Here is an 18788-nt window from a genome sequence, read left to right on the forward strand (position 1 = left end):
CTCAACCAAACACAACACCTAATGTTGTGTTTGGCTTGGGTGAATAATTCCGGAAGAAATGGAATGAAAAATGAACTATATAATAGGTAATTTTTAACAAATTTCATTCTTTACCTCATTCCATTCCTTATATTATATGCTAGAGATCATACATTCAATTTGAGATGGAATGCTTCATTCTCTCCTACCCCCAATTTCTTCTCAAAACTCATCATAGCAATTTTGCACTCACTTAAATTTATTTCAAAACTTCCCTCCTATTTCTATTAGTGCTAAGTAATTTTACTCATTCCGTTCCATTCCATTCCATTCTCCCCAACCAAACACAACATGGGTGTAGATTCAAACCTTTTTTTTTGCCTTCTGTTATAATTTTCTGCGGATCGGATTTCTTCCTTTATGCGGAAGAAAATTATAGCGGCAGGCAAAAAAAATTTGCTTGAATCTGAACTTTTGAAATATAGATCCGACCCCCTGGATGAGTATATTATATAAATCCTCCCTGGCAAACACTTTGCCAGGGACCAGGACCCTTTTATTTTTATTTCAAATTTAGCTTACAACGTTTGATACATGATTACCAATGTCCAAAATAACATAATTATGGAAAATGACCTCACATACCATTTATTAATCCTTGATAATCTAGCGTTTTCAATTTCGGAAGAAAACGCCATCATTTTGTTCATTCTTTCAACCCCAACAAAACCATATGTTAACGGAGGATTTTGGTGAACAAGAATTTTGTGAGTTTAGAGATTTAGGGTTTATGAAAAAAGAGGGGATGAGCTTGAGAGATGTCTCGATTTGTCTCGTGTATCGGATCTCATATCCCAAGATGCATGCGTACCTATGTTTTTATAGGATCAAGCCCACGCAGTTCTGTTAGGATTGGGCCTATGCCGAGAGACTTTAGGGATAAGCTACGTTAAATGCTGATTTAATTGATTTTAATCTGATATAATCTTCGAGTTATGATATCTTTCTGGATTTAAAAGATACCGTTTGGAGATATTTTCTGTGATTGTTGATTCTTTCCTCGTTTCAGAGAGAGGATAATTACTTGTGGTCAAGTAATTAATTAATAATCTTAATTAATAAAAGAATTTGGGAGATAAATAGAATAATAGGCTATGCCAAAATATGGCATAACACCATACACAAAATAGCGCTATCTTTTTTTAACTCCAACAACATGCTATATCGTGTACCATTTTGTTCTTTTAATCCAGCAAAATTCTACATCAAAAATAAGGTTATGTTTTTTTAACCCCAGCAAACGCTAGACGATGTAGCATTTTTTTTTATCAATATTCAAAACACTACACGATGCATTGTTAATAACTGGTATCGAGGGTCATTTTTCCGGATTCTAATATTCAGGAAATGATTGATAGTGTGATAATGGGGTCTAACACACAGGTTGAATGGAGTTTTGATCAGACTACAAATTTAAATTGATTTATCAAACTCAAAAAAAAAATTGGTTAAATTATTTTAACAACTTAAATGTTTCATAATAATCCTGAAACACATTAAGAATATAACAACCATTCAATGTCGATGACTTTAAACGATCGACTGTTTAATCGTGCCATATCACGTGACACATAAAATTTATAACATTCAATTCAACACAAATCGAATATATGCATACAATCCATCCCTAATTTAACATACTCTATATCTATTAACTTAGAAAGTCCACTCCCAATATATACACACAACTCCTAATTGTGAAGATGGTGATGAGAACCACTTAGGAATTGAGATTCGTTTGATTCCACAGAAGAAGAAGAAAATTGTTGAAGTAGTAAATGAAGAAGTTATAGTTGAGGAAGTCGGCGAAGATTATCCCGACGAAAAATCATAGTGTGTAGTTCTTATATACATTATTTGTTAATTATGTTCGTCATTTGCTAATATTTATTGTTTATTAAGATTTGTAATATGATTTTAATTAACATGAAGAAAATGTAAAATGTTGAAATGTTATACGAGGGTCATTTTGTCCATGTTTCATATTTCTCCTTATACAAGTACTATGAAGAAGGTTTATGAGAATGTTGATTTTGAGAACCTCACTCTGTCCAAATTAAAAATATGTTTTGCTGATGTTGTTGGTGAGTATTGACTCATTATATGTTAAAGCTCAGAAAACAAGATAAATCTACTGAGTCAAGAATCAAAGGATGTATTGGTTGAAAATTATGATATGAAGGTTGTGTTACATGTGTATGTTGTTACTTGTTATTCCTTCAAATGTTGAATCTGATATAGAGAGGGATGGTCATGGACGTAGTGATGATGAGTATGTTGAAATTAGGAAAAAAAAATATAAGGAAAAAAATGGGTGACGTTGATAGACAAGCTAATTTAGGTGAAATGGATGATGGAGTTGATGGTTTTGATAATAGTGAATCAGACATGACATATTATCTTAGTAGTGAGGAGAGTGATGATGAGTTAAGTTTTGCTATCTCCCTTCCAAAAATTGACATTTGAAAATAAAAAGGATTTTTAGGCAGATTGTGTTATCTAGTTTTGTGGCTAATGGTAAACTCTATCAATATATACATAATAATTTAAAAAGGGTCCAAGTTGGTTGTGCTAGTGGTTTTCCTTTTAAAATATGGTTAAATTATAGTAAAGAAAAAGATGGGTGGGAGTTGAAGTCAATTATTAATGAGCATAATTGTGCGTGGAATTATAAAATCAAGTTAGTCACTACCAAGTTCCTTATAGAGCAGTATGGACACAATAAGAAAAATCCAAATTGAAAAATTAATCAGATGTAGGAAGAGTTTAAAAGGGTCCTTAAAGTGGATATTTGTGATGCTATATGTTGTAAAGTGAGGAAGGAAGCTTTATCAGGGATCGAAGAGAAGACGAAGGAACATCATGCAAAAATAAGAAAGTTTGGTGGTGAAATATTAAGCAGTAATAGACATAACACAATTAAGATTTCAACAGCAAGGCTTTTGGAAGGAGATGCCAACAGATTTAGGAGAATATGTGTTTTTTATACTGCACTGAAGAATGGATGGAATGCCAGTTATAGACTAGTGTTAGGACTAGATAGGTATTTTTTTTTTAAACTGTGACTGAGAGACAATTGCTTACTACAGTAGGAAGGGATGACAACAATAACAGTTATCCTGTGGCTATGACAGTAGTGGAAGCTGAGAATTATGATTCATGGAAGTGATTTTTGGAAAAACTTATTGATGATTTGGATCTTCAACATGGTCATGAAAAGACGATTTTTTCCTATTGATAGAATGTTATGCATTTTCCTTATATTTTTGCACCTTCAATTGTATTATTGTGCAAATGTTTGTGCTTTTATTGTGTACAAGGGTTGGACACAGTGGCAGAGGCACACTAAGGCCAGAGTAGGTCCAGGCCCTCCCTGGAATTGGGCCAATTTTTTTTATTTTTTTTTTGATTTTGCAAGCCCAGCCTAGCCAGCATTAGTCCTGAAATCCCAGGCCCACAAATCAAATAACAAAACCACGCAACAGGGAAGCTGCAAGCGAGAGCAGTAGCAAATTAAGTGAAAAACATTAGAAAAAAAAAACAATACCTAATTTGTGATTTGTGAAGACAGAGTGAGTGACGGGTACAAACTAAAAAGCACCGGAGTAGTCGAGTAGAGCCCCTGGACACAGCACGCTCTTCAGTCTTCTACTCTTCTCCGCTTCATAGCTTCAACATTCTTGATTCTTCCAATTCCAGAGGTTCATTCAAATTTTTAGGTAATTTCAGATTAGTATTTTATTTGTGTATTTGTAATTAGATTTTAGAAAATTAATTATTTCTGATTTATAATGCTGTGATTTGTAATTGTGATGTTTAATTAGGATGTTATTTACTTTTAATTCATAATAACAAATAATAATCAGTTGGTTAATTGGGTGTTATTAATCTATTTGTGACAGCTATGAAGAGATATTATCAGTCTATGTTGCAAAATGAAATTCCTTCAGTTTAATCCGAAAATGTGAGTGAACCCAGTGTTCATAATCGCCAACAAAATCGTGAGGAATTGAATGTGGATGAGTTGCCGATTGATCCCGCAAAGAGAAAAAATATTTCTGACTTCCATGTTAATGACAGAGTGAAGGTCAGAAGGTTTTATTTGCAGAAGGGACCTTGCCAACCGAATATAATTTTTCCTTAGAGATTGTTTGGGACTAAAAAGCGAAGATTTGTTTTAAATTGGTACAAAGAACATCCTAGTTGGCTAGAGTACTGTGTTTCCGAGGATTCAATTTATTGTCTATGTTGTTATCTTTTCAAACCTGAGCGTGGAGGCCAGAGTGGTGGTGATGTGTTTGTCACTCAGGGGTTTACGATGGAGCTAGTAATATGCAAGGAAAGTTTAATGGTTTGAAGAGTTTGATTTTGAAAGACAATCCTTGTGCATTTTATGTGCATTGCTTTGCTCACCAGTTACAGCTAGCACTTGTTGGTACAGTGAGAATACATCAGAAGATATCAATGTTTTTTTCACAACTTAATACCATTACAAGTGTTGTTGCCGGATCATGTAAACGCCAAGACTTGCTTCGTGATAAACAAACTACTGAAGTGATTGAAGGTATTTGTAGTGGTCAGATTTCCACCGGAAAGGGACTGAATCAAGAATCAACTTTAAAGCGTGCTGGGGTTACACGATGGGGTTCGTATTATACTACATTATTGAGCTTGATCAGATTATTCAATCCAGCTATAAGTGTATTGGAGCATATTGTTGAGCACACGGATGATCATGATCTTCGAGGTAACGCTGAACTAATGTTGTCAACCATGAATAAATTTGACTTCATTTTTCTCTTGCATCTTATGAAAAATATAATGGGAATTAGTGATGGATTGTCACGTGCTTTACAAAAAAAGGATCAAGACATTGTTAATGCGATGAATCTTGTTAATGTCACAAAAAACATGTTAAGATCTATGAGAACAGATGGATGTGAATCTTTTTACAAGAGGTTACTTCATTTTGTGAGAGTCATAATGTTGTTGTTGTTGATATGAGCTCAAGTTTTGTTGATCCTAGACGAGTTTTACGCAAGTCCGAGGTGTTAACAAATCTACACCACTACCGCAATGACATGTTCATAGATATTTTGGAAAGACAAGTTCAAGAATTACTTTTCGGTATGTCATGTCTTGATCCTCAAAACTCATTTTCTGCATTTGACAAGGAGAGATTGGTAAATTTTGCAAAATTGTATCCGTTTGAATTTTCACCGGTTCATATTATGGAACTTGAATGGGCACTTCCTACCTACTTTCAAGATGTCACGCATGATGAAAGATTTGTGGATCTTGATGGAATTGCGGAACTTGGTTGGAAAAATGGTTGAGACAAGAAAACATTTGATTCATCCTTTGGTTTATTTACTTATCAAATTGGCTATGCTTTTACCGGTCGCAACAGCTGGAGTGGAAAGAGCATTTTCTACTATGAATATTGTCAAGACTCGGCTTCGTAATAGGATTGGGGATGAATGGTTAAATGATCTTTTGGTAGCATATATTGAGCGAGACATTTTCTTAAGCGTAAAGACAGAAGAGGTACTTCAAAGATTCCAGAATATGAAATCTCGCAGGGGAGCACTTTAAACAGGTAATTGTAATGAATTATGTTGTTTATGACTGTTTTTTATTGCATTTTTCTACTTGTAGTTGGGAAAAAAATTAATTTATTTTGGCCCTCCCTGATTTTTATTCGTGGCTCCGTCACTGGTTGGACAAGGGTATTAAGGAATTTCTCCTTCAAGTTGAACATAAAATTTACGCAAGGCACATATCTGCTAACATGAAGAAGCAACATCCATGCAATCTACTGAGAAATGCTTTTTGAAAGGCATCAATAACAACTCATCGTCAGACTTTTAAATCTACAATGAAAGAACTCCATCATGTGTCTAGAGCTGTTTTGAAAAGATGAGTGAACTTGAACCGAGTATGTGATCTAACGCTTACTTCAAGACACACTCTTTGACTGATTCAACTGAAAATAACATTAATAGGTGTTTGAATTCATGAATTTTAAAAGTAGAATATATGCCTCTCATTGATATGCTAATGGAAATACATGTTATGATTATGACAAAGAGTGCATCAAAAGAGATATAAAATGTTCAATCTTGATTGTATCATTTTCCCAAAATAAATGAAAAATTAGAAGAAGCTATAAAAGAATCATGTGATTTGACAGTCCTTTAGATGGGAGGGAAACTTATGTGCTTAGGGGTAAGGGTATCTCATGTTTTGTAGATCTTTAAAATAGGACATGTTCTTGTAGAGGGTAGGATTTGACAGAGAAACCTAGTTTTCATAGAGTGAATACTATTCAAGAGGCTAGAAAGAACTCAATTGATTTTGTTGCAACATGTTACTCAAAGGAGACAAATCTGCAAACATATTCTTATTGATTGGATGTGATTAGAGGAGAGGATTTCTAGGAAAATGTTGAGGGCGATGAAGTAGTACTTCATTTACTTGTGAAAAAAATTAAAAGGTAGACTAAAAACGATGAGAAGAAGGAAGGTTATGAAGGAATTATGTCGAGCGATAACAAGATTAGGGCTAGCTACGCAGGAAAAAAGACGTATTGTGGTTTGTGGAAAAGAAGGTCATAAGAGGGACAAATGTCCAGATAAAAAAAATCCCACAAACAACAAAGAGGAAGAAGAGGAAAGAAGAACACTTCTATTATTTCATTACGATAATAATGATGTTTTATTTTTGTGAATAGGTAAGATTGATAAAATTATAGATCATAATGTATTTGATAAGCAAACTGTGATGGATGTAAATGAGTAGATATTCATAAGATGATTTAGTAAATAACTTAATTTTCTTATAAATTGAACATACTTATTCTAGCAACCAAATACATGATATCTCAAATCCACATCAGGTTAATTATAATCCAAATTTCAACTTCAAATTAACTAGCACTCAACTTAGACAGAATGCGTGTTTATATAGTCACATGTAAATAGTAATAACAATTAATTTTATAAGAGGACTGTTATAATATTATAAATATCAAATAAGAAAATTAAAAAACCCTTTTATGTAATAATAATATCCTAAATCAAAATTTAAGATATTTAGAACAAACGAGTACTTCAATAATATTCTAGCGACGCCTCAAAACACCAGTGCATCTAACAAATATTTTAATTTTAAGACGCTAAGCTAGCCTTTAACCCGTGCGAAGCACGAGCGGGTATAGAATTCGTAATTTATTAATTATAATTTAAATTTTAACATCATCTTATTAGTATTTTAGAATTGATGAATTGGATTTTAACCAGATTATATTTACCAACTGATTATATTTTTTGGACGACTACAAATTATACCAATGTCGGTTCATTATTATATAATATATAAATTATATTTAAAAGAATAATGGTGGAGTTTTTATCTTGTACTACATCTCAAGTGTTTGTAATTTAAATGGTATAAAACTCTTCAATATTGTAAGAGGTGAGAAATTTACATGTGACAGACTTGTAGTTACAAAAGAGATGAACAAACCAAAATTTTGTACGATTACAAATTATACTCATGTTGGCTTATTATAGTATAGATAGATAGATAGTATTGCATGCATGATGTCGTAAATCACCTTTTATCAATAAAAAAACCAAGAAAGAGTTAAAAGAGGGAGAGAGTGCGTAAATTATACCTCCTCCCCAAGTCCACATCGACTGGAACTAGATGACCCTTGGCAAAATACAAAGACAAATATAAAATCAATAATTAAATACACAAGCATTTATGCAGTGGAATTATTGCTCATGCCGGCTGATGCCTAATTTTTATTTTAAACTACGTGCTACCTACAAAAAGAATGATTGATGTAGATAATTATAAGTTTTCTATGAAACTACTTGATGATGTGAAGTGATGTTTGTTCTTATCTAATTAACTTAGAAACAAAGAGGAAACTAAGAAACAGAAGTAAGTTAAAACATTGGTGGATCCAAGGATCTTCTACATTGTAGTGTCCGTCACCAGAAGTTCTTAAAGTGAGAAACTGTTTAGATAAGACTTGTAAAATCATGACTCTGCCTTCCTCTCTCGGCAGAAAATTATTTCAATCTAGTATGTCTAGTGCTGGAGTAGCAGCTGAAGATGGTTTCTTGAAATTAGTGTATCCGAAACGACGAATAGAGTTGCATAGGCATCCAATAACTGCAGCACAGGTCCTGGAAAGGAATCCCAGGTGCTGCGTGGCGCGTCCTGATGTGTTTAAGTACCCTTGGGTGGTGGTTCGGCCTGAGTCGGTTTTGTCTCTTGGCAGAGTTTTTTATGTTGTCCCTCGCCACACGATTCACCGGTTGTTGCAGCAGCATGGAACGTCTTCGCCTAAGAAGGCACAACAGCCGGTTAAAGAGAAAAAGGCATTGTCATGGAATGTCAAGATTTCACCGCGAAGGAAAACGTACCATGGTGAAGAGTTTAATGATCTGGTCGATTCGGATGATGATGATCATGACAGTAACTATATTGAGCTAATACCGTTTTATAAGCCCTTGAATGACGATAGAGAGCTTGCTCGTATTCAAAACAGCACGAGGCAGGAACATCGTAATAGACAAGGTACCACGTCACAGATGAAAATTGTGAATCACGAAAGTAAGGAGGATAGTGATAACAACACGCCAAGACAGAGGGCGACGAGATCATCAAACAGTAATGGGGTATACAGCCGCATTGATAAACCACCAAAAACGGAGAATTCTGTGCCAAGATTATGTGATGTGGAGCCTCAGAAGAAACAATACCCAATTGAGCATTGGCCAGTCAATCGCGACACCAAGAAACACCACTATGAACAACTGAAGCCGTTTGACTCGTGTGGGTCATTGAGAAAAAACAAAGGGGTGAGTGAGCCTAGTAGCAGCACAACTGTGAAGTTCTCTGGTTTAAGATCTTGTCTAAAAAATCAAATCAGCGGAAGTCCTAGACTACAGCAGTTAAAAGTGTCTTTCAATGAGGAAATTGAAGTATATGACCTGAACGAAAGAAATATGCACTTATTGAGCAGATGAAACTTCAGGCATATGAATCCTCGAATTTTATCTGCTATTAATCTAGCCAAGTATTGTAAAAATTCCTTGTCCATAGTATAACATAGTAGAAACCCCCCTCCTCAACCAAAATCAAAAAATATTTTCTCAGATTCATATATATTTTGAAATACACCACTGTAATTGTTCGTCCAGCTAAGCGAGCCGTAACTCCACAATATTACGATATTATGTTATCAGAGCGAGGTTGGAACGGTCCGTAACAATCTCCGATGAGCTCCGATATAGGCGACGGACTTCCGATATAGGCTTAGGGGAGCCAAATCACACACAGGAGGCGGAATTCGACAAGAACCGAACCCGATGTGTGATGGGAGAGATTGTTAGGATTTATGCCACATCAATTGTGGGAGGGGCATAAACCTAAAATATAAGGAGGCAAAACAACTCCAATAGTATGAGGCCTTTTAGGAGGTGCTCAAAAGCAAAGCCGTGCGGTCTCAGTCCAAAGCGGACAATATCATACTATTTGTGAAGTTATGGATCGCTTAGCTGGCCAAACAATAATGTCTTAGCTTACATTGGAACTTTTCCTTTCTTTACGGCAGTCCATGGCATTCTCAGATTCCAGGGTAAAGTATCATGATTTCAGTTAAAGCCTTCCGAGGAAAATTTCGAAACAATTTGAAGCATTTACATGATTTTGGATACGAGTGCATAACAACAAATGCATATTCACAAATTTGAAGCAATTACATGATTTTGGATATGAGTGCATAACAATAAATGCATATTCACACCCTACTGAACTGCTCACATGAGCCACAACATGAATCCTAATTCCATTTACAGTTATTGAAACAGGATAACTGTTTAATGAGTTAACTAAACTTCCTTCTCTACCCTGAGTACTCTACATGACTTTCATGTTCTGGATATATCTGGAAAGTGACCCTTGTAGATATTCTTGATAATCTTCATTACGAGGTAATTTAGATTTGTTTTTGTCCATCTTATTGGCAGTTCCGGCAATTTTATTTTCATCCGAAAAACTCACTTGCTTGTACATGCTTTGCAGTTGAGTGTCCTTCAGGACCTGGTGTAAGGGATTGCATTTATCGTCGCTAATCCCTGCATACACAAGTCTATTTCTTTGAAGCTTTAAAATTTCTGATTTATTATCTATGTGGTCTTCAATTAAGTTGCGACCAGGAAATGTGGAGGCTGGCTGTGAATGAGGACCAGGCACAACTCTGGGCATATATCCTTCCAATATTTTCAGCACCTGCAAGACAAGCACAATGAACTTTGATAACCACTATATATAACATTCCAGCTCTCTTTACTGAATCAAAAAATAAAATACTAGTATACAAATTATAACCTCTGACATCCTCGGCCTTTGATCAGGATCAGGTGAGATGCACAAGCTTGCAGCTTGGATCATGCACTCCACTTCCTTCTCTACAAAGTCGTGATCTAGTCTCGGGTCTACTATTTCACTTGGTACCTTGCTTTCAAGAAATTGACGGCTCTGTGTAAAGTTGATAAAAAAATTTCAATGGGTTCTTTATAGGGTGCACTGCTGAAAAATATGAATTTGATTTATTAGATGAGGACATCAAGCAAAGGAGAAAACACGAACCCAGTCTGGCATATAGGGCTGTTTTGCATTTCGTGCAAATTCAGTTGCTTTAATGCCAGTTAAAAGCTCAAGCAAAACCACTCCAAATGCATATACATCAGCCTTTTCTGTTATTAGACCAGTTTGAGTATATTCAGGAGCCAAGTACCTACCACCAAAATAAAATTGATTTTGTCAATCAATTACAAGTATTCATAATCTAATATAAGTTACAATTTTGTGTTGATACAGATACATACCCAAAGGCACCAACAATTCGTGTCTCTTCTGCTGATTGACCATCAGCCTGCCACCTTGCTAAACCAAAATCTCCTACCTACATTGAAACCAGATAGTGGTTAATCATTTTAAAAGAAGAGAAGTCAATCAGTCATATGCATCTGCAGTGGCAGGGAGGGAAGACTTATCAAGCGAAGGGTAAATATAACTGGAGAAAACTAATCAATCTTACAGATTTATATATGACATGAAACTACAAAAATACAGTTAAAATTACAGTATCAAGCCTGTTTGTATTATGTCCCTTTAGGTTATTTTATTCGAATTCTATGAGTATATCATTATTGCATAAGAAATTAGGCATAGTCACATTCAGGAAATGTCACTTATAAGTTATACTCACCATAGATTCAAAGTCATGTGTTAAGAGAATGTTGTTAGGTCTGAAATCTCTGTGCACAATACAACCAACCCTGCAATCTTCATGAAGGTATCTCAAGCCTCCTGCAGAACCAACTGCAACCTTCATCCTATTCTGCCATGCCATCGGCTCACCTCTTCCTTATAAGTGCAAGCAATATTTATATGAATATATTCGTTCAAGAAGCATTAAGAAAATGATGAAAATTTCATGATTAATTCTTCTGTTACACTCACCATATAAATGCTTGTCCAAGGAGCCATGACAAACAAACTCATAAACAAGTAGCCATTCCATCTCAGTGCAATAACCAACCAGTATCACTAAATTCTTGTGCTGTGCACAGCTCAAGACTTCAACCTCAGAGCAAAACTCTGAGGCTCCTTGTGCACTCAACACCTTGTGTTGCTTCACTGCAACAACCTGACCATCATCCAGTACTCCCTTGTACACATCACCAAACCCACCCTTGGCCAAGAAGTTATTTTTTGAGAATCCATTAGTTGCTTCCTGAATCTCCATGTAAGTGAACTTTCTTGGTGCCCTCCCAAAAATCGGGGCATTGTTTTTGCAAACCGAACAAAGGGGTGGTGGAATTGGTGGCTGCTTAACCGAAACAGACATAGCCTTTCTAATGCTTGATAATCTGTCTATCTTTGCAACTTCAGTAGTCTGATTGGTTTCTGTTCTTAAGTTTTGTTCTCCTGACATTGGCTGTTTTGGTCTTGAAAGCTTAGTATCAATAGATATCCTTGGTGCTACTTGAGGTGGATGAGTATGGATAGATATCCTTGGTGCTACTTGAGGTGGATGAAATGTTTTGATGCCAGTATTCCAGTTAATATCTGCAACAAAATGACATTTATAGAGATTGATCAGATTATTTCATATTCAGCATTCCTTCTCACTCGAATGACAAGGAGACAAACAGACAACAAACATCAGCAAACCTACAAAAATAAATTCCTTAAGGTTTGAACTGGATACCCTGTTAAGTAATTAACTCTCCTACTACCTTATGGAGTTCATAGGAGTCCTTAATTATCATATTACAATCAGCAACATCTCATCATTGTTATCTCTACTGAGCTCACTTTCCTCTGAATGTTCTATTATTGAGATATATAGACATATTTAGGTAGTATATACAGTGTCATACAAAAAAAAAGATGCATGAAGCGGAAATTCCTTACCGCTTCTACTTTTGGATAGACCGCTTTTTTCTTCAAGAATTCCAGATTTTGACTTTGTAGGGACTTCGAGTTCTCTCAGCACCGTCTGACTCAATGGTTGTGATTTGCTATATCTGTTGAGAGCTCTGTACGTGGCTTTAAGTTCCACTCGATGTTCGCCTAAAGGGGAAAATATATCTGGCTTACTGATTCCTGTCTGGTGGAACTCTTCAACATACATTTTGGGGGATGATGATGAAGAGGTTGAAAAAGTAGTAGCCTCTAAACCTGGACTGGTACTCTGGCTTGTTGTGCTGCTAACATTAAGAAACATGTCTAGCATATCAGCCACTGTTGGTTTCTCAAGAAATTTAGCTTCCTCTTTGACCTTGTCTTCTTTATACAAGTTCATTGGTTTCAATGCTCTTTGAATGTCACGGTCAATGAGTACGAGATTACAATTAATCAGCTGTTTTAGGGAAGAATGGTCTTCCTTCTTCAGGCATCTGCAGTAGAGTAAAGCAATATTTAGTGAACCTTGAACATTAAGAGGTTTCAAGTTTTCCAATTACTGAGTATTATCTGTTATGTATGTATGTATACCGATCAAGAATCACCCATGTTGCTCCGATTTCCAGTGCTAATTTAGTAATAGATCCCTCAGCAGCTTGGTCTGCCACAACTCTTACTTCAGTACGTACCTGATAGACACCACATAATTTAATGAAGCACATCCAGTTTCTGGTTAAGTATCAAGTATTTATCTATTTATGCAAGTTATCAAGATCCAAGAAACTAAGTATTACGACGTGTTAGCAGTCAGGTATACATTGATGATTGGAAGATAGTTTCATCACAAAAATGCGCGGTAGGTCTTACACACCTGTACAATGCTATGCAGCTTCAAGAGTTGGCGAATAATCTGTGTGCATGAATCGTGTGTGTCCTGGACCAGTTGATCACGACAATTCTCCTCTGCAATCTTTTCTTTTAAATTCCTAGTATTCTCCCTGCGGTTACACTTTTTCTTCAACACACCTATAGTTTTAAAGAATACCAAATCATGCCTTGACAATGTTGCGCACAAGTGCTTTAAGAAAGGCTATTACTCAGTCAGAATTGATCCATATATATAGTTATGCATCAATTACAAGTTAGTATTAAAATTAGACACACGAACCAGTAATGAACTGATAAAGAGTCCGGGGAGGATTATTTTCAGCTACTACACGAAACGGAGATGAAGTTGAAGGAAGAATGGCCAACAAGATGAGAGAGTCCTTTGGTTTGATCACATTCTGCACAGCCCATTCGAGAGTATAATCAGTCACCTCCTTACTGGCATCAACAGCTACTAATATCACTTCACTCGGCATGTTATTACAAGTTAAGAACAATGACACTGCCAGTACATATGTTGCCAAGTCTTTATATAGAGCCTGACAAGCCAATGAACCTGATTCACTTGGCTGATAAGGTCAGACAAGATGATATTCAAATTTTATATATTTATCAAGCCAGCTCACTAATTAACTACTTGATAAGATGGCTGATAGCGTCAAAGCAGCACTCTGTTTAAGGATTCAGTCATTAAAATGCAAAATAATGAAATAGGCATATGGTGATTGGTTTTATCAACTCAACACCGATAAATATGTGTATCCATTGCGCATGAACATTTCTCTAGTAAGTGTGTCTGTGGCAGAGAAGACATAGAATGACAGATGTAAAAAGGGTTGACAAGCAAATAGGACATGATGAAAGATTCTTGACAAGCGTCAGAAAACACCATTTGGCATGAAACGTTACGAGAAGAGGCCAAGTTTACGCGTTGTATGGATATCTTAGTAGTAGTAGCTAGGCTGTCTAAACAATTTCTTGCTTACCAGTTCTTCGAGTTTGATGTTAAGAGTAATATACTCAGCCTAAAGGAATAATTACAAGCCACCTGAGACTGCCCATAAACTTGACATGGCCTAAGCAGTCCTTTTCCCAAGTCTTTGATCACATAATTTAAGTTCGTCTATCTATTCACTAATTATAGTCATGTTTCCGGGAATATCAAATAGGGACTAAATTTTGATTACAAAACTCAAGCTCCTAGACCGTGTTGGCTCTCGCTATCACTATGTTCATGATTAATACTCTAAATATCAAGATGCAGAAAAATAGTCTCAAATAACATTTAGTAACGCTACATCGTCTAGCGTTCTGATAGAGTTAAAAGGACACAACGCTAGTTTTATGTAGTATTCTCTTAGGTTAACATAACAGAACACTACATCATATAATGTTTTGATGGGGTTAGAACACCAAAACGCTACACGATCTAGCGTTTTTTTTCCAAATTCAAAACGCTAGATATTCAAAATGTTAGATTATCAGGCATTACTAGCTGGTATTGGAGGCCATTTTCTCCAACTCTGTTATTGTGGGCATTACCTCCAGAATTTGTGAGATCCGGGATCATTTTCTAGCTCGGAGATCGAATAAATTTAGTGACATACAAAAAAACAGGACACAGAAATAATTTAACGGACAAAGAATATAATTCATACAAACAAAATAAATAATACACATGAAAGTGAAAAAATATATAAAACATACTGGTAATACAAAACTACAAACCTAAAAGGTCCTTAGAAACATTAAAAAAGTGCATTTGCTGCAGAGAGGATTCTTATTAAAATTTTAAGTAAAAAGATATGTATATAATTTAGAATATCATTTTATCCTAATATAGGGATTATTGCAGATTTCTTAAAAAGCGATCATAAGCTGATACTAGTGCCAAGATCTAGTTCCAGACAAGCGGACGTTATTGTAACAGCCAACAATGAAAATGACCCCTGTCTAAATGGAGTCCGGATCCTCTATCCCCTCTTTATGTCTCCCTACGTGTCCTCACTTTTTCATTGATCAGTTTTTTACTTATCACGTGATTTATAATTCTATAATTCTTATTTATTTTCTCACAGAGCTTATTATATAAACTTTTTCAAATCCATAGAAATATATCTCAGTTATTTAAATATCTTTTTCATATAGTACATAATCAACTAAAAATATTTTTTACATGATATAAATATAATATTATATAGTAACTTTATTTTTATGTTTTCTACATGAAATAATTAATTAAAATTTTGAAAATTTTAATATTATTAAATTTAAAAGCAAAAATATACTTTATTTACATTATCTTTTCCATATAGTACATAATCAACTAAAAATATTTTTTACATGATATAAATATAATACTATGCAGTAATTTTATTTTTATGCTTTTCTATATTAAATAATTAATTAAAATTTTGTAAACATTAATATTATTAAATTTGAAAGCAAAAAAAAAACTTTCTTTATGACTTAAATTATATTAAAAAATTGAGATGTTATTTATATAATATTTAATCTAATAAAATTAAATTGGTATATGAAGGAAATTCACTGGTACATTTTTATTGATAAACCAAACTATACATCATGGAGTTAATATTTAATGCAACAAAAAAAATGATTGAGAATTTATAAAATTGAAGTCTACATTGAGAAGAAATAAATTAAACCTGCAGTTACAAAAGATTTTATCTCAGAGTTCACAGAAAGTAACTCACTCAGTTGAATACTTGTAATTTATATGTATTCTGCAATAACAAGAGAGAGATCACGTGAGAAGTAAAAGAACTAACCAATAAGAAACAGGGGACACATAGGGACACAAAGAGAGGACAGAGGATCCCGACTCATCTAAATGAGATTATACGAGCGAATGTCCGTATCAATATATATTATTATTATGAAAGCATGTATTAGTACTATTTTTTTAATAATATATCAATTATCATGAATTCATGATAGAGGGATCATCAGATTTTAATAGAATCGGATAAAACATTTTCTCTAATTTAAATAGTCTATCATTTTGTATAGTTTGAATTTAAAGAAATTTAAAGAATTTATGGTGTGCAACCATGTATAGGGTTGTATAGAAACAATACTTACTTTATTCGGACGCGGTGTGGGGTTTAAAGTGTTGAAATAGATTGAAGTGATAAGTAAAATTAAATTTGTAAAATATTAAACTGTTTGAATAGATTTACTTATAACTCAACGGATTGTTTTTAATAAATTTAAATTTATAAATTAACATACTTTTCTAATTAAGTTATTAATACAAAAAATTTATTCATACATGAAACTAAAGTTGCTAACTCAATATTTAAAATACGTGTAATATTAATATATTAAATTTAAAGTTGCATAGTAATTTTTGAATAATTCGTATATATTCTCTATTGTTTTTAAATATTAAAATCTAAATTCCTTAAATATTCAAGTACCACAAGATTGTAGTTAAAAAAATAAGGTATTTTTTTTTCATAAATACCCAAGTCTGAAAAGTTTTTTACAAAAATATTATAATTTTTTTAACCTTTGCAAAAATACAATCTTTCAAATGAAAATTGCAGAATGCCATTATTCTAAAATCTTTATGCAAATATAAGGTGGTTGCATATGCAACCATATCTGCAACTGCTAGCACCTATATGCAATCACAAATACAAATTTGAAAAAATTTATTGGAAATTACATTAAATTATATAATAAGTTGCAAGTGGTTTTTTCTTTCAAAAGTCGCAAAATGAGTACTCCTTTGAGGCCAGTACTAATATTACAAAACTAACCTGAAAATTCACAGTTATCGCAAAATCAATTAAAAATAAACCAACTTTTCTCGCTCTCTCCCGTCTATACTCTTATCTCTCCATACTAAACATCTCTCTCTATCACTCCATCTCTCTCTTTATCTTTCTCCCTCAACACCCCCCTCCTGCGGCAAAATATGTGCTTATGCTTGTGTATGTGAGGAGTTGAGAAGGTTTACCAAAATGAGAAAACATAGGCAATGATGAGGTGGGAGAGAAAGTTTGAAATCAAAGAGTATATATGTGCTTGCGTTTGTTTATGTGCTTGTGTATGTGTGAACTTTTATGTGTATATGAAGCTAGGGTTGCAGCATGGTAATTTTTTTCCAAAAATACTCAATGCATTGTATATTCGTAATTATTTTCGGAAAATAGTGAAATTGCAAAAAAGATCTTACAAAAATCAGTATATTTGCTAAATTCCCAAAAAATAATGAATAATGTGAATTTGTAGAGTTTAGTGTCCAACTAGAAGAGAAAAGAAGTAGAAATATGAAAGTTATAATAGCACATTGCAACTTATTTCAACTTATTTGAAGAGTAAAAAAGTTAAAAAATTATCAGAATTTTGAGTATTCAATTAGGATTTAAATTATGCTACAAAATCTGTTGGTATTCAATTACGATTTTAAATTATGCTTAAAAAAATTAATGGTATTCAATTGAGTTTATTTAAAATCCACTAAATATGATGGTATTCAAATGTTGGTAGATTTTTTTGGACCTCATAAAATGATGGATTTTGTGTGCTTGTTCGGTGTATTTTAAGATATTTGAAAAACCACCATAATCCATGAGATTTTGAAGTATTGTGCTTAAATCTAAAGAGTCTACATCAACTCCGAGACATTTAATCTGGAATATATATAAAATCAAATTCGATACAATCATTAAAATCCATAAACTATATAAGTTTATTCCTCAAATTTGATATAAAATATTAGATCTTAGTAATTTAGGACATCAATAACTATTCTCATCTCCAACAACATTCCTTATATTCATTCCTTTTGTAATATTATATCATCAAAAGATTTCATTACTACAAAAAATAAAGAGAGAGAAAGTGTTTGTTTCCAATAAATATTACTCCCTCTATTAGGATATAATAATCATTTGACTTTCTTGTACTTTTAAGAGTTTTGACCGTACATTTTTAAATATTACTTTTAAATATTTTTTGTGTGAATAAAAATATTGGTGTCATATTTTTATTCACAAAAAGAAATTTCTAAATATATTTATAAATGTACAGTCAAAGTGTCGGGTATCAAGCCACTATGAATGGGATTATGATTTGAGTTAGAAATTAGAATTGGATTAGTATTATGATTAGGTATATTAGAATTAGATTCTAATTTGTCTAAATTTGAGATGGCTATATATACATAGTCATATTGTTTGATAGGCATGCTTGAGTATTGTGAGGCTTGAGTATCCTAGTTTGTTGGATTGTGTTATTGATAATGATTTTTGATAAATAATACAAGTTGGGACGTGGGTTTTCTACGTCATATAATTTTTGTGTGTGTGCTTTGTATTAGAAGATTGATCTCG

At 33.7% G+C, this 18788-nt stretch overlaps 2 protein-coding genes across 2 annotated transcripts; one reads left to right on the forward strand and one right to left on the reverse strand.

Moving 5' to 3' along the window:
• The first annotated feature begins 4371 nt into the window (after window positions 1–4371).
• Window positions 4372–5375, forward strand: LOC135150492 (uncharacterized). The gene is made up of 2 exons (XM_064086822.1): window positions 4372–4997; window positions 5066–5375. The coding sequence occupies exons 1-2, from the start codon at window positions 4372–4374 to the stop codon at window positions 5373–5375; spliced, it is 936 nt and encodes a 311-aa protein (XP_063942892.1).
• Window positions 5376–9753: 4378 nt separating this feature from the next.
• LOC108207327 (inactive protein kinase SELMODRAFT_444075) lies at window positions 9754–13969 on the reverse strand. The gene is made up of 10 exons (XM_017377782.2): window positions 13703–13969; window positions 13406–13560; window positions 13126–13223; window positions 12544–13028; window positions 11587–12195; window positions 11333–11490; window positions 10950–11026; window positions 10711–10858; window positions 10450–10599; window positions 9754–10350 (listed from the first exon to the last, which is right to left on the reverse strand). Exons 1-10 carry the CDS (start codon window positions 13896–13898, stop codon window positions 9979–9981), a joined length of 2448 nt encoding a protein of 815 aa, XP_017233271.1. The 5' UTR covers window positions 13899–13969; the 3' UTR covers window positions 9754–9978.
• Window positions 13970–18788: the final 4819 nt, after the last annotated feature.

This window comes from Daucus carota, chromosome 2, assembly GCF_001625215.2.
Source record: "Daucus carota subsp. sativus chromosome 2, DH1 v3.0, whole genome shotgun sequence".
Lineage (NCBI taxonomy): Eukaryota > Viridiplantae > Streptophyta > Magnoliopsida > Apiales > Apiaceae > Daucus > Daucus carota.

What these genes read in the sequence shown, in the direction of transcription:
- LOC108207327 (XM_017377782.2), bottom strand. Translation starts at nt 13,898, where the DNA reads ATGCCGAGTGAAGTGATATTAGTAGCTGTTGATGCCAGTAAGGAGGTG. An exon ending in AGCTGCATAGCATTGTACAG is followed by an intron (nt 13,224 to 13,405) that starts GTGTGTAAGACC and finishes GGTGTCTATCAG; the next exon opens with GTACGTACTGAAGTAAGAGT. An exon ending in AGCCCTATATGCCAGACTGG is followed by an intron (nt 10,600 to 10,710) that starts GTTCGTGTTTTC and finishes AACTTTACACAG; the next exon opens with AGCCGTCAATTTCTTGAAAG.
- LOC135150492 (XM_064086822.1), top strand. Translation starts at nt 4,372, where the DNA reads ATGCAAGGAAAGTTTAATGGTTTGAAGAGTTTGATTTTGAAAGACAAT. An exon ending in TGTGAATCTTTTTACAAGAG is followed by an intron (nt 4,998 to 5,065) that starts GTTACTTCATTT and finishes TGTTGATCCTAG; the next exon opens with ACGAGTTTTACGCAAGTCCG.